Source organism: Dermacentor albipictus, chromosome 1 (assembly GCF_038994185.2).
Source record: "Dermacentor albipictus isolate Rhodes 1998 colony chromosome 1, USDA_Dalb.pri_finalv2, whole genome shotgun sequence".
NCBI lineage: Eukaryota > Metazoa > Arthropoda > Arachnida > Ixodida > Ixodidae > Dermacentor > Dermacentor albipictus.
Window position 1 is genome coordinate 256,547,961 of NC_091821.1, and position 15,932 is coordinate 256,563,892.

The window sequence follows — 15,932 nt, forward strand, 5'->3', positions numbered from 1 at the left end:
CTCGTGGTATACGACAGTGTCAGAAGGCTGACGGTACAGTGGCTGATCCACTTTTGGGCCGAAATTATCAAAAGCGGCATGCGCGAGGCGCGCTTTTTCCTTGTTTTGAGAGTAGATGAGCTCCGCAATACTTGGCAACTTGGGTTGAACGGGTGCCGCGTCCTGTAGCCCGTTGTCGCCCTCGTCGGTGCTAGCCTCTAGCTCTCGTTGCTTTTTCTGGAGCTCCTCGATATGGGACTCGAGTTGTGAAATCTCTTCGTCAGTCTTCGTGATGCGTTCGAGGAGCTCCGCTTTGGACGTGCCGTCGCCCGGCGATTCCGGGGGCCACCCGTTCTCACCGTGCAGAGTGCGCGAGCTGGCCTCCGTGGGGGGCGCGGCGAACTCCTTCTGCACCTCCGCTCCGGCGACCGGGTGGGGCGCCTGCGACGACGGCCGGAAGGACGTGGATGCGCGGTGGCGCTGCGACGAGGAAGAAGGGCCCAGTCGGGGGTCGCTCGGAGGCATGCCCGGCCAGGGTCGCTTCTTCAGGGGCGCCACCGCCGGCGGCTGGGCGACGGTCGCCGCCGTGCTCCCGCGGGAACCCGGGCCCAGCTGGCTCCAGGTGCGCTCGCGCGGATCGCGCGGTGGGATCCGGTACCCGCTTAGGTACCGTCCTTGCTCGGCGCTCACCTGGTTGGCGCCATACTCCACGGGTTGCGGGAGCAGGGAAGGTCTTGGCCGCGCATACTGCGGCTCGAATTCTCGGTAGCCTTCCAGAAGGATCGCTTGCTGCTGCCGCTGCTGCTGATGTTGATGGTGCTGCTGTTTCTCCTGCTGGCGCTGCTGGTGCTGGCGCTCTCTCTGCGACTGAAAGGCGTCGCCCTGGCTCTGCTGGACTCCGGTGACCAAGGCCGAGAAGTGTGTCCGTGTAGGGTCCTGTGGGTACGGATATCCCCGAGTACCGGCAAGGTGGCGCCTTGCGGGCCCATCCTCTCCGCAAGAGGAGCCCGCGTTAGGACCCATTGCTTCACGCCTTTCCATGGAAGCGCTCCGCAGTGCAAGACCTCCTTGCTTCGAAGCTAGCAAGCTTGGCCTTCAACACCGACGATGCGCAACTTCTGAGCAGGCGGGGGACGAGCCATGGAGCTACGACGAAACGATGCCCAGCAGCTGGCCAAGACGCCAGGGGAGAAAAAGCACACCAAGCAGCAGGATGAAGGCGCGTTTACATGATGCGACCGAAACAACAGCGTCTATGCCGCTTTGCGACTGTCGCTGTCGTCTCAGCCTCTCTGCGACTGGGTTCCGACAAGCTTCGCACGGTCGCGCAGTCGTTGGGGCCCGCGCCGTGCTTTGCTTGCCCGCCAAATGCTGCTCGTGGCGGCAGGTCACGCGATGGCGAGATCACGTGATGCGAAATCCGTTAAAATAGGGAATGTAGCTGACGATGATTATTTTGTTATGGGCTTACTTCTATCGCGTTTTCATCTTGGCTCATTGCATCGTGCTTGCGAAATTTGCAGGACGGTACCATAGGAGGCACACGGCTTTCGTAGCCTGTGTATAGTCAACGAAAGACCAGCATTGAAGGATAGAAACAACTTGCTCGTCGTCATTCAACCAGGCGCGCCGCGCGGGCCCTGTTGCCGCGCTGTACAGGTGGCCTTCGGGTCAACGCAGAAGGAGAAATTAGAAGCAATGTACTTTTTATGCCTTACACGCACTGTTTTCTGGAAATCGTGGTCACGCGGCACATAAAAAAAAAGAAAAATGAAAGAAAGGCGTGCGACCTGCGAATGTTACTTTTGGAACGTTGCGTTTTCTAGATGTTTGGACGAGTTAGCCCTCCGCGATAAGTCGTTAACGTTTCCCACACTATCTTCGCTTAATTACCTAGTGTCGTAACATTGAAAAATGATAGCGCCAGACTCTTTAGTAAATGATGCTTAAAACATCGCGTACAACATGCCGGTTCTTAAAGCAAAGGTATATATTGCCTCTTCGTCACACTTTGCGCTTGCCCCCTGTCTTACAGGACATATGCCCGAATAAACAAGCAGAACAAGACGCAAGTGAGGAAGTCGGCCACAGAGAAGTGAAGAAGAAGACCGGCAACAGTAGTAGTGGAGTGAGGAGAAAGAATTCAAGATGACCAATCCCCCATAGTGGTTACGAGACATACGTTAAGGCAAACCAACCAACTAAATGGGACCAGAGCGTGCCCTGAGGGAGGAGCGTTCAGCTACACACAGGCGACGAAGAACGCTGCGTTGCATTTGCGTATTAGCGTTACATTCGCGTAAATTTTGCATTTTATTTGCGTAATTTTGTACAAATATTTCCGTCATGAAGATTACGTTTGGTTAACATTTGACTTAATGTTTTCGTAAACATCAAAGAAAGCTTCGCTTAAAAATATCCTGCCCAAACGTAGGCTACCGGATTCGGAATGTATCTTTTTGTAACACCGCTACTACCCGGACCTTTACTCGGATAGATGTAGATTCTGTGGAAAAAGCACGGACCTACAACATATGATTTGGGCTTGTCCTCGGGCACCCATACAGAATAAATTACACAAGACCAGAGAGCAGTGGGAGACGGCGTTGCTCAGCTGTGCACCGGAAGACCGACTTAAGGCAGTCCAGCAGGCCGAAGGTGCGACCAGGACCTAAGCGCTCGAGGCCGTCATCTAGGTAGAGACGCCTAGGTCTCATGAAATCTGCTCTATTGCAATAAAGTTTATTCCCCCGTCTTCCGCATAAACGTGCCCTACTGAAAGTACTATATGCCCCATAATTCCCATATCCAGTAATCCGATATGAATGATATAAGATGCCATACTATACGTAGTACGATGTTATTCGATATAGAAGATACGGGGAATACGAGGCTTTTTCAGTACGGTGGGAACCCCCAAACTTGGAACGACTTCTTTATATATATATATATATATACATATATATATATATATATATATATATATATATATATATATATATATATATATATATATATATATATATATATATATATATATATATATATATATATATATATAGCAATACCTTTGGTGTTGCTATTCAAAACGCTGATGCTGATGACACCGTCATGCTAAGCACTTAGCATCCTTTAGAAGTGGTAATCGTCGTTGGTGTTAATTTATACATCCGAAAGACTACAACAAGAATCTATAATAAACCCACGCGGCGAAGAAGTATAGAAATAAAGGCGAAGGCGCCAACTATTACAGAGCTGAAATCAAAGATGGGATAGTAAACGCTGAACAGTAATGCGAAACAGCGTGTAACTTTTCATCTCAGTTTAAATGTTAAACGCTGCCGAACTGATACTTTCAGTAAGTAAAAACTTAGTGCAGCAGACATTTTCTTGCGTTTCCTTCCTTCCTTTTTTTTTCCTTTATTTCTTTTGCGGTGAATGAATTACTAGCAAGTTCGCATGTTCGAGCTCATATTCGCGCGTGTGAGTAGCTTACTGCAACAAATTTGGTCCAACCCGCCGCTATTTGAACGTGTTATGCTTTGTATGCAGGCTAACCTATCTAACTTTCATTAAAGCATATACCTCCCCTGTACGTCTAACGAAACCACTGGATCAATCCTAGAGCTGTGCGATCGACCATTCGTCACCAGCAAACGGATCTGACGTAACCATAATTTATCTGGCTGTTGAACACGAATGAGCGAGTGTGATGCACAGTTTAACTTTTCTCCTGCAATAAACGGTCGGCCATTTTCCAGCGACCGCGTACAGACTGTCTGGACGCCGGCGCGACGACTGCGGCTGCTCCGCGCAACACTTGCATGTTGGTTCAACTTTACAAAGTTTAACGAGGTTTACGACGAGACTACGCTAGTAGCACGTGCCAAGGAAGGCAGTTTCGAAGTACATTTTTTAGTGGGCCTTGTTTTACTATACATGAGCATCACTGCAGAACTGCCCGGCGTCCGGATTTATGCAAATTTTTCATTACAACGTCTAAGTCATTACAAGACTTTCTGATGACCCCGCAACGTAAAGCAAATGTGCGGGTGGGAAGAAATCCCATTTCGAAAGGAAAACGGTGATTCGCGCATATGCCTCTCGGCAACGTGAACTTTTCATTGTTCTGAGCAAAACTACGTCTGCAGAAGCGCAGCAGCTGAACAATGCATTCCCATTACCAAGTTTCGCAGCAAATTACAACTGCACTGCAAACATAACCGACAGCAAGCGAACCCGAACCACTCAACCTGTCGCTATACAAACAGTATATATTATGGGGCATAGCGTTTCTTTAATAAAGTTTTTCATCCATAGCGTTTCTGTTCCCGACTTGTAAATCCCAATAAGAGCCGGTTCGTTTGGGAAGGCGCGCTTGCTGCTCGCAAAGTGAGCCTGTGCCCGACCGTTGCTTTTCGTGATCGGAAGCTGTGTCGAAAACATCGGAACTTGTTTGTGCCGACAGCAATATTACGCATGGACACATATCTGGCGACCAAACGCGACGACATCTACAAGCTTTAGGCTGCTCCTGTTTGTAAAAGCGAGAGCGCTTTGAAAACGGACGACTGAAAAGGCTGCAATTATGCATGCCAACGCTCGGAATCATTCCGAAGCTTCGGAGAGGCGCCGCGCACTGGCAACACTTTGGCGGCTGGGCGCACACCGCGGAGTAGCGACACGGTGCATGCATAATTACTTTCTTTTTTGTGTTTTCAACAAAGACGTGTTTTGTGGTGGTTTGTAGTAACTGATTGTTCTTTTTTTGCTAGAAGGTTCAAATGCAGACATGATCACTAATGTAAATTAAAGAGGGATGAGCTAGAGAATGGTACTTGAGAAGCGAAGCAACAGTCGGCCAATCGGAATAACCTCGCGCGCCAGCGATCCACGGAATCAACGATAAACTGCAGTTTATTCCAATGTTTCATGACTGATCATCATTTAAAAGATTCGCCCGTTGCAGATAAGTGCTAATATAATCTTCTAAATGTCAGTTAAAGGAGGAGAACTACGGGCTAAACAGTTTAAGACCACCCCAACGGCCAGAAAGTGTAATTCAGAAGCTTGTGGTCACAGACCCGTAGCAAACTGCAAATTGCTCTATTAAGCATTCGCCCTCACCCGCCGCGGTAGCCCGGGGGCTAGGGTATTTAGTTTGAGGTCGGGGTTCGATTCCCGCCGCGGCGGCCGCATTTCAAGTGGGGAGAAATGCAAAAACGCTCGTGCACTTATAGAGTTGGGTGCGCGTTAAAAAACACCAGGTCGTCAAAATTAATCCGGAGTCACGTCACTAGGGCGAAGGCACTTTTACGTTTTCTCAGAGGCACTGCATGGTCTCCAGGAGATACGTTCAATGTACTTTGTATATTGCGTATCGCGATGTGTTTTGTGTATGCTGTGACGTGCACAGTGCATATAATGCATACGTATCTCATCATTCCCATCTTGAGCAGCATGCCAGGCGTGCCACCAGGCACATCTCTTTATAGGATTCAATGAAGATACTTTCTGTCTGTTTCGCTATAAAACTTGCGCAGAGCATCGCAAACATAAGAGGATCGGTTTTTGCAGGGAAAAAAAAGCACCAATGGTGACAGATACAGAGAGAAAGTTAAATTATATCTGGAGAAGTTCACCTAGCGACAGGCCTGGCATGCTACTCCGGGTGAGATGGTGAGTGATGAAATAACAGCAGTGCGAGAGAAAAAAAAATCATGCACGCACACACTGAAACGCGCGCGCGCAAAATGCACTATACCACAGAAGTGGCATGCAGGAACGTAAGGCCAGTAATTCCCAACTCGGGCATTTGACTTTTCTGCAGTTGCGGAAACACCAAAAGCCGCGGTTTGCCAAACCCCCCTGCGTCCACGCGCTTATACTTCTCTTTTTCAAACCCGTCTAATAGGCGAGCGCGGAAGCTACCGGTGGCAAATGACTGTGCGCGAGCGCGCAAATTTTTCTTTGTGCAACTTGGACGATCAAGCGTCGGCCTCGCAGCATTAGACGGGGATTGTTATTTCAAGCCGCTTCGTGTAATAGGCAGTCTAACGCTTAAGTCGCAGTGCAATTTTCCGTTGCATGGCAGCCTGGCATCGTCGTTCACTGCGGTCATTGGCGGTGTGTAGCAAAAGTGCGTAGCGTGAGATACAGAGAGGATGACAGGAAGAATGGCTATGCTGTATATGTACAAATATCACCACCTGTTTGATACCTTGTATGATGAGATTGCGACCGTGAGATTCTTCTTGTATAATTTTGAGCGAGGTATTGAAATATCCGCTGGGTTCGTGTATACAGCCATAAATTATGTATTCATTCTCTCTGTTTTGTGTAGCTGTACTATATCTCTCTTTTATTTTTGCTAATGGCGCGTACGCCACTAGCCCTTCCACCCCCCCCCTTTTTTTTTGTTGCTAATCCTGATATGTTTCCATTTCCACTACATGCGCTGGTCGATCTGATCGAACAATTCTAATAATCTGAGCATCTAGTGTAATATGTGACGCAATGTGACATTTATACTTTTTTCTTTCATTTGTAATGCCACAGTCAGCTGCTGTGTGGGCGATCCAAAGTGTTGCATAGTGTAGTCCTTCTTATGGATATGGCACATATCCACTCGAGGGACTGGCCAAGCTGGAATCTGGTCGCCCAAATATTAGAGTATGTGATTACAATATGTAATTAGAGTATCACACTATGATTACAGTTTATGGTATGTTATAATAGTAAGTTTATATGAAAAACTTGTCGGGCCCGTCCACGCCGTTTCATTCTTTTAGTAAATAAACAAATTTCAATTCGCTTTTTTATAAAACAGTAGCGCTTCACAGCTACTTCACTCACGATCAAAATGAAGTCTGCTTTCCTAATAAGAAAGAACCGCCATATATTTGAGAACCACGCGGCCTCTAGCGTGCTGCTGAGCATGTACAGTCGTGTGCAATATGAGCAGCAGCATGGCATGGCGCCCGCGGTCGAAGAGGCTGTAGCGGTGGCAACCACATACATAAAAGAAGGAAAAGTTGGAGAAGTAAACACCCTGTCAATTATTGATGTGTATTAAAGGAAATTTTTGTGCGTCAGCGCTGCCGTGCCTTTCACCACGAGTACCGTGTTGCTACTCATATTGTACGCGACTGTATACTTTACTCCGAAAGCGGTAAGGTTGCACAACAGTTTGCGCCTCGACGGAGCTCCTCGGCGGGCAATAAAACTAATGCGGTAATATCGTGTTACCCGCACTGTGTGCAAGCGCACCGGCGCGGCGACAACTATTTCGATTTTGCCGTTGAGGAATTTTGTCGGGGAACAGCTCGCTTCCCTGTATTGATCGCTGAGAGCCGTTGTCTTCGCACAGTGCTGCAATCCATCGTTCCGAGGAGTCGTGTTCCGTGTGCCGCCCACCGCGGTGCATGCTCGACGCCTCGCGGGACTCGACAAGGAGAGACGCGATGGCGAAGCGACGCGTGCGCGCCGTCCCGTCATTCGGCTTCGAGGAATAGCGCCCCGGAACAGGCTCAGGCCGCTCCAAATGACGTGCCCTGATCGCTGCCGCGAGTATGTCATCAGCGATCAGCAGCAGTCATGGAGGCATTGCGCAATCAGGGTGTAGACGAGCCGTATGTAAAAAACTGAAAGGTATCTATAGCGGCTCCACAGCCACCGTAGTCCTCCATAAAGAAAGCAACAGAATCCCAATAAAGAAAGGCGTCAGGCAGGGAGATACGATCTCTCCAATGCTATTCACAGCGTGTTTACAGGAGGTATTCAGAGACCTGGATTCGGAAGAATTGGAGATAAGAGTTAATGGAGAATACCTTAGTAACTTGCGATTCGCTGATGATATTGCCTTGCTTAGTAACTCAGGAGACCAACTGCAATGCATGCTCACTGACCTCGAGAGGCAAAGCCGAAGGGTGAGCCTAAAAATTAACTTACAGAAAACTAAAGTAATGTTTAACAATCTCGGAAGAGAACAGCAGTTTACGATAGGTAGGGAGGCACTGGAAGTGGTAGGGGAATACATCTATTTAGCACAGGTAGTGACTGCGGATCCAGATCATGAGACTGAAATAATCAGAAGAGTAAGAATGGGCTGGGGTGCGTTTGGCAGGCATTCTCAGATCATGAACAGCAGATTGCCATTATCCCTCAAGAGAAAAGTTTATAACAGCTGTGTCTTACCAGTACTCACGTGCGGGGCAGAAACCTGGAGGCTTACGAAGAGGGTTCTACTTAAATTGAGGACGACGCAACGAGCTATGGAAAGAAGAATGATAGGTGTAACGTTAAGGGATAAGAAAAGGGCACATTGGGTGAGGGAACAAACGCGAGTTAATGACATCTTAGTTGAAATCAAGAAAAAAGAAATGGGCATGGGAAGGACATGTAATTAGGAGGGACGATAACGGATGGTCATTAAGAGTTACGGAATGGATTCCAAGGGAAGGGAAGCGTAGCAGAGGGCGGCAGAAAGTTAGGTGGGCGGATGAGATTAAGAAGTTTGCAGGGACAACATGGCCACAATTAGTACATGACCGGGGTAGTTGGAAAAGTATGGGCGAGGCCTTTGCCCTGCAGTGGGCGTAACCAGGCTGATGATGATGATTGCGATGATTATGATGATGATTATGATGATTATTTGCAGAACGTCGGTAACGCAGCCGCTTGCGGTCATTGGCCGCCTGTAGCAAAATCGCGCAGCGTGAGATCCAGAGAGGTCAACAGAATGCAAACACGCTGCTTGCACACTGAAATCCTGTCTCTCCGGTTCTCGTTCCTTGCGTTATGTATTGTGCTCTGCTTTTGGGTCCTTCCCTGAAACTCGTATCTCCACATTTAGTGTCAGGACGCTGATTAGCTTTGACATTTCAAGGCGAGGCCGAGTTCTCAACAGATGCGTCCGTCCTGCGTCGAGCGTCCATCGCTTCCGCGCAGCTATCCCACTCGGAACACCATCCGTTCGGAACGCCGCGCCAGCAGACCCACAGCGGAGAAATTAGGACCGTTCTGGTTTCGCTGGGGGGCTATTCCGGAAGGGCTGTTTCGCTGCAAACAACACTATCCCGCGCCGGAAATGGAACCACAGTAGTGGCAACTTCTTCCGGTCATTTTCGCACAGTGCGCTGACGCACTTCACACAAGGGAGGCATAGAAATGCGGCGTAAGTAACACTCGATCGAGGTTTCTGCATGAAGAAAAAATATCGGCAGAACGCTGTTAAGACGCTGCGAAATTAAAGTTTCGATGCAAGCATTTGTTCATTCGCGGCAGTGTTATAAAGGGCCAAAAATGGTAATGGTGGAACCATAAGAAAAAAAGAGCCGCGTAGGGGCACTTGTAAAGGAGCGGATAGGGTGCAACGCAATAGGATACGCGAATCGCAAGAATACCATACCGGGAGTGCAAGAGACAGGTTGTTACCGTACAGCAAGAAAAACGCGAAACCTTCGCTTGCCTTCCAGTTAAACGCGAAAACAATTTAGCCGAAATCAGGCCAGCTGGCTTCTTGTCGATCCATTAGAAGCTAGCTTGAGCTGATGAATACCAGGTGCTATAGAGTAAGGACACCCTGCGACTAATGCGACCAAACTAACGTTTTGTTCCTTCAAAGTCATTTGTGAGGTCACTGTGATGAGTTCAGTGCGCGAAACAAAGTGCCGCGGACGGCAGGAAAATGACAACCAATTGTGCGCGTGCAGACGTGGATCCCGTGGCAAAAGAAGACGACGTCGAAGAGCATCAAGCACGGCAACAGGTGACGTAAGTAAGAAATAAAGTTGCATTGAACCAACCGTTGGAAAGCACGGAGGTCCGAAGATGACCAATCCTGGAAAGGCACAGGGGTCAGAGCAGAGAAGAAAAAAAAAAGCGAAGCGCGGGTTTGGATCGAGTCTTCACATTTATTATTCCATTTATTTACGTCAACTTATTTCATCAAAATTCTTAACAATATTTTCATCACACGTATAAATTACAGTTCTAGTCTCACGCTCCACAATTTAAATCTAGTTTGGCTTTACTGCTAAGCATACGAAAAACCGCCTGCTTCTTGGCCAATCCCCCATAGTGGGTATGCGCCACCGTCTGGGACACAAGACAAGACATCATCATTCATCATCATCATCATCAGACTAGCCGTTCGGAAGCAAGGAAGCGCTGCTCGGTCGCTGGCCCTACCAGGTTCTTCAATGGATCCTCGCCGTGCGACACTGCGAACCGTTCCACTGGAGAGGCCCCTTCCTGGTGTCTTGGTGCAGCCTCTCGGGGGACGTCCGGATATCGGGTGATGATTGACCTAGGATGTCTGTTTCTTCTACCGGCCGGGCAAACACTGCCTGATCGGCTTCTCCTGCATCAATTGATTATCCTATTGAACTTCTCTTGCGCAGCGGATTGACCAACGTTCCTGCGGCCCTGGTACCGCCCAATGGAAGGTCAATTCGAATGAAAAACCCCAAATTCATTCAGGAAGAGCTTGAGATCGAAGGCGACACCTAACTACCAACTGATCACCGAAGTACGGCAGTTTCGTCGCCGTGGCATTCTCTGCTGTTCGCCAGACCAGGCCTGTGTCACTGATCTTCACAAATGTGCAGCGTTTGCCTCACATCCGGTGAGCTCCTTCACTTCTGCCCACTTAGCTTGCGTTAAAGGACTAGTTCGTGGGGTCGACTCGAGCATTTCCCCTTCAAAGCTTTTAGACGTGTTTTCTGTGGCCGGAGCCGTGGCCGTATTTCGTGGCTCTCGCTTATCTGAGAACAAGAAGATACCCACAGAATCAGCCATTGATACTTTCGCTGGAACAACTCGTCCGACAGAGATAAAAGCGTGGCCACTCATTTACCGCGTTTAGTCGCTATCCCCTCGCCCCCTTCAGTGTACTAAGTGTTGGCGCTATGGGCATAGCATTAAGGGATGCCGATCGGTCCCTCGCTGTCGTACATATGGAGAAAACCACAAATTAAAAGATTGTTCATCACAGGAAGAACAATGCTGTCTCTGCAGTGGTTCTCACTCAGCTGACCATACTAACTGCTCTGCAAGAGCGCAGCAATTGAAAATCTTAGAAATAATTAAGCAAAAGAGGTGCTCAAGACGAGAAGCCCGTTCGTTCATTGCAGAGCGATCCCGCGGGTATGCCGGTGCAGCTAATAGGCTGTCTCATGTAGTAGACTCATCTCTTTCTCATCTCATAGCTTCGGCAGTAGAGAAGGCAATGAAGAAGGCAATGGAAAATCTAATTGTGAGCCTATTGGAGTCACTGTCACAAATGGTTACCACACAAATGACTCAACTCCTTCAGGTGGTTGCCCGCCCAACCATGGCCTCTAAATTTCCAATGCCTTCAGATGCGAATGATGCTGAAACATGGAATCCAGGCCCTTCTAAAATTCGGCCTAACGAGACCTCTTCTGTGTATCATGCAGATCAGGAATCAGATATGAGCTCAGATTGTGGCTCGCAAGAAACACACATGGAGCTTGACTCCGATGCTCCTAAACTCCGCGCATCTCCTGTCGCGCAGAGATCTACTATGACACATAACATGCAGACTAAAAAAAATGCCAGAAGGAGAATATTTCTGAAAAAAATATTTTTTTGAAGAATAGTGTCCACGACAAGGCAGTTTCTGCTGCCGGTGTGCGCTGAAAGTATTACAGTGGAATTCCCGTTCAATTTATTCCACTGCTATTGACCTATATTACCTGTGTAGTCAACACTCACCTGATATCATTGCATTGCAAGAAACCTGGTTATCAGCAGAAAAGGCATTTCATCTAAAAAATTACCTTACATTAAGTTTAGACCGCCCTTTCGTGGTGGCGGCTCAGCTATCTTTACCTCTACAAAAATTGCGCACCGGGGTAAAATGGCTTACCAGCTAATGACTTCAAGAAGGTAAATTCTAGCTACAGACGTTTCCATTCCAGGCCTCATTCCACTCACTTTAGTTAATGTTTATTTCCCCGGGGGCATTCTTAACACTAGTGTTCTAGATACAGTAATTACGTCCTGTAGAAAAGAAACCATTTTTGCCGGATACTTTAACTCCCATCATACTTCGTGGGGGTCAAAGACCGATTCGAGTGGTAAACGTTTGTGGGATTTGGCTGCTAACGATAATTTATCATGCATTAACGCAAGAACACCCACATTTATTTGTAGTCAATCACTTTCCGCAAGAGATCTCACTTTCGCTAGCTCAAATTTCTTTCTCTCCACATGGTCTGCTATAAACTTAGGCACAAGCAGTGATTATCGTCCTATACCTTTTTAGCTTGCATGCCTGTTGAATCAAATTACTATGCATTCAAATACTTTTTTGTAAATTTCAGCACATTCTAAAATGCCTTACACATGGCTTTATGTAATCAGCAATGGGATAATGAAGAAGAAAGGGCCATAAATTTATTTTTTGTTTTAAAAGATTCCGTAAAGAAGTTTCGATTCCCTGTGCACTTCACTAAACGCGGGTCTTCTAACCCTTGGTGAAACGCAGAGTGCTCACGCGATTACAGGATAATAAAAGCAGCGTTGCAAAAACTATTTCATAACCAGAGTCCTAGCGATTCGAGAGACTACACGTTCGCGGCAGCAACATTTAAAAGAACAGTTGCAAATGCGAAAGACAACTTTGATTGTAAGCACTTCGACTTTCTTTCAAAGGCCACCAACAGAAAATCACTCTTTCGATTTCTGAGAAATAAAAAGGTCCATCCGGCACAAATAAACGTCGACTCTGAGGTCCCGAGACCCTGCGAATTGGCCATACTACTGTAAGATATTGCCAAAGGTAGAGAATGTCGCTTTAAGTCGATTTTAGCCTATTACGCTACGCCGCCTACTCACGGTGAAGATTTCGAAGAAGTTACAGTTCGGAGCTGAAAAATGTACTAAGCCAGTTGCTTAATTCAGCACCAAGCCCCGATGACTACGGCAATAATAAAAGCCTTATTTAAGATGTCGCCATGCTCACCATGGTAAACCATTCATTGAAAATTCGTGGATTCCTCCGGAACGGAGACTTGCAAAAGTAATCCCGTTATTAGAAAAGCAAGGTGCCGGTAATGTCCTAGATAACATTAGACCAATATTTCTTACATCTAACTTACTAAAAGTCATCGAAAGAATCTTACACGACCGCACAGATAATTGGCTGATAGAGGACATGATTTCGAGCCCATGCCAAATGGGCTTCAGACGTGGGTGCTTGATTTGGTGTGCCCGTGGCGACCTGGAAAGTCGTATTCAACTAGCTCGATGTCAGAAAAAATATGCAGCCTTACTTTGGATATCACTAAGGCGTATGACAGTCTAGAACATGTAAGCCTGGGCGCTATAACGTAAAGCTATTCCAAACTTTTCTATTCCAATTCTGTAATCGGAACTCCGCGATTGGTCAAAAACTTTTTTTTGGACCACCCCCACTTCTCCTGTCTGTCACGCGACGTCACGAAAACCGCGATAGCTTCCCATCTGATATGACGTGTTTGACATGATTTGATATGACATGATTTGACAGAAAAAAGAAAACTAGTTGTTTCTGATTCGACGCCTTTTCACCATTAGCCCCCGGCTATTGGTCGAAAGTTTTTGGGCTGCACCCACTTCACCTGCCTGTCCTGCGACGTCAAAAAACCGCAACAACTCACCCCGTCAAAGTGACGTGCACGCAATAAAGATATATTAATATGCTGAACAAAACTGAATTTTCTTCTGAGCCGCAGGCTGCCCCGTTCCGAAAGGAATAAAATATGGCTGCCGCCGATCGCTCAAGCGCTGGGTACTCGCACCTACCGGAGAGCATGGGTTTATTTGCGTATAATAAAGCTTCTTGCGTGGCCGTGTAACGTTTTCGATCACTTTCGGCACGTTTACGACCTCATTCTGCCAACTCTTCTTTGCTGAAGATCCGTTTTAGCGTCATTCTTAAGCTTGCGTTGCATGCCGCCGCGATTTTCGACCAGCCACCGCAAGCTAAGTAAGAGAAAACGGACCAATCGCAGACGCCGGGACCACCTTCTTTATCCAGTTACCGACTTTCATTGCAGTGGCTCGGCCCTATCGAATCCCTCTCCACTTGAGCGTGCTTCCCACCTCTTATCAGCCAATTAGCTAAGACAAGCCGCTCAATGTAGGCAATGTTGTTCGCGTTTCAAGCAAACAAAAGTGACCTCTGATGAACGAGGAGAGCGTTTGATTGGTCTCTTCAGACAGCCCTGCCGGTCACCGCCCGGTGCTTGCGTCGGCGGTTACGCAAATTTGACGTTAGGAGATTGGAATAAAAACATATTGGAATAGTTTTACGTTATAGGGCCCCTAATAAACACGCGTCAGAATGCAGGCCTGCCAAATTATTTTGTCGCGTGGGTTTACCTATTTTTGAACCGCAGGGAATTTCAGTGCTGTCAACGCGTGTTGTCTTCATTAACGTATCAACAGTCAAGAGGTATACCACAAGGATCAGTCCTGTCGCCATGGCGGTTTAATGTTTCACTGAGTACTGTACCTTTGCAACAGGATGCGCACGTGTACGTATACGCTGACGACATTGCATTTTTTGCTGCATCGGTAGACTTACATGCTTTGTACCAAACCCTAGAGTCGTGTATGAGCCGCCTAGAAAAGTGACTTGATGGAAATAACCTCTTTCTTAATATCAGAAAGAGCGCCGTCCTAGTTTTCCCGCAAATCGTTCCTGTGTAAATTTCGATTATTTATCGACAAAAAAGATCAGGTGAATTCACTTAAATATTTGGAAGTGATGTACACCGAAAAGATCAATTGGCGTTCACATATAGAACATATGACCTCAAAGGGAGCATGCGCAGCAGGAATGCTGCGTAAACTCAGCACCAATCGATCAGGGCTGCGTTGGCACGTTCTCATTATGATCTATTGCACGTATGTTCGCCCGATAATAAAGTTCGGCTGCGTTTTGTTTTCTGGCGGACCTGCATACAAAATGCGGTCTCTGGTTCTATTAGAACAAAAGGCATTACGTTTTTTAGATTAGGCTTCAGACAGAGAAGCTCCCTTGTGCAATCCTAATACAGATTGAACTGTCCAACGTCTGCACTTCGCGCCCAGATACGCTCTGGTTTCGATTAACAGTTCAGCATCCTAAGCAATTGAGCTGCATGTTTACACGGGTCGTCATAGCAAATAGGAAACTTAAGTCGCAATTCCTGTTGCGACGCTATTTTCTCTTTGTCCCTCCAGTGAGTACTCCTGTCGCCGACGTTCGACGTGCTCTCTACACGTTGAACGTGCGAAAAACGCATAAAATCGTGGGTATTCGTTTGTGTTGCAGTGTCGAAAATAGGCTCGCAGACTTTGAATAGTTTGCGCACGTTTCGGTTTTGAGAAAAAAGATGATGACGGAGATACTGTGCTCGCGTTACCGAAATGGGAAAGCGAATCCCTCCTTAAGAATGCGCTTAGTGTTTGTCCTCAGAGTAGACAGCTTGAATAACACCGAATTCCCTGAAGAGGTTCGATACCTGCAAACAATTGCACGGGCAAATACGAGATGGTCTGGCGAAAGGATTTTAAAGAAAAGAAGGTGTGTGTGTGGGGGGGGGGGGGACGGGGGGGGGGGACGGCTGGAGCGCACGTGACATGCCCTGGTTCGTTCTTCGAGTGCGGATGAAAGTGCGATTGCCTGCAACTGTGTGTGGCGCTTATGTTTTCCGTTTTCTCTCTCTCTCTCTCTCTCTTTCTTTTATAACGAAAGCATTAACTGGGGCCAACTTCGATTTCCGCATTTAAATACATGTAAAACGCAGAAATTTCCCGAAGATTGGTAAATTAAAAAAAAAAAGCACGAAGCTTACAAATCCTTAACTCTCTTACAAAAAGAGATATATTTCAGATCTGTAAAATACGCATGTTATATCATTACAGCGGACAATTTTAATGTGCGAATACAACTTCCG

At 47.2% G+C, this 15,932-nt stretch overlaps 1 protein-coding gene across 1 annotated transcript in view; it reads left to right on the plus strand.

Moving 5' to 3' along the window:
* Positions 1-10,133: 10,133 nt before the first annotated feature.
* LOC135901737 (high affinity nerve growth factor receptor-like) overlaps positions 10,134-15,932 on the plus strand; it is a 174,726-nt gene continuing 168,927 nt past the window's right edge. The window contains exons 1-2 of the mRNA XM_065431556.1: positions 10,134-10,276; positions 10,383-10,606. Of these exons, the coding sequence (XP_065287628.1) occupies positions 10,582-10,606 (25 nt within the window). The 5' untranslated portion in view covers positions 10,134-10,276; positions 10,383-10,581. The remainder of the gene's footprint in view (positions 10,277-10,382; positions 10,607-15,932) is intronic.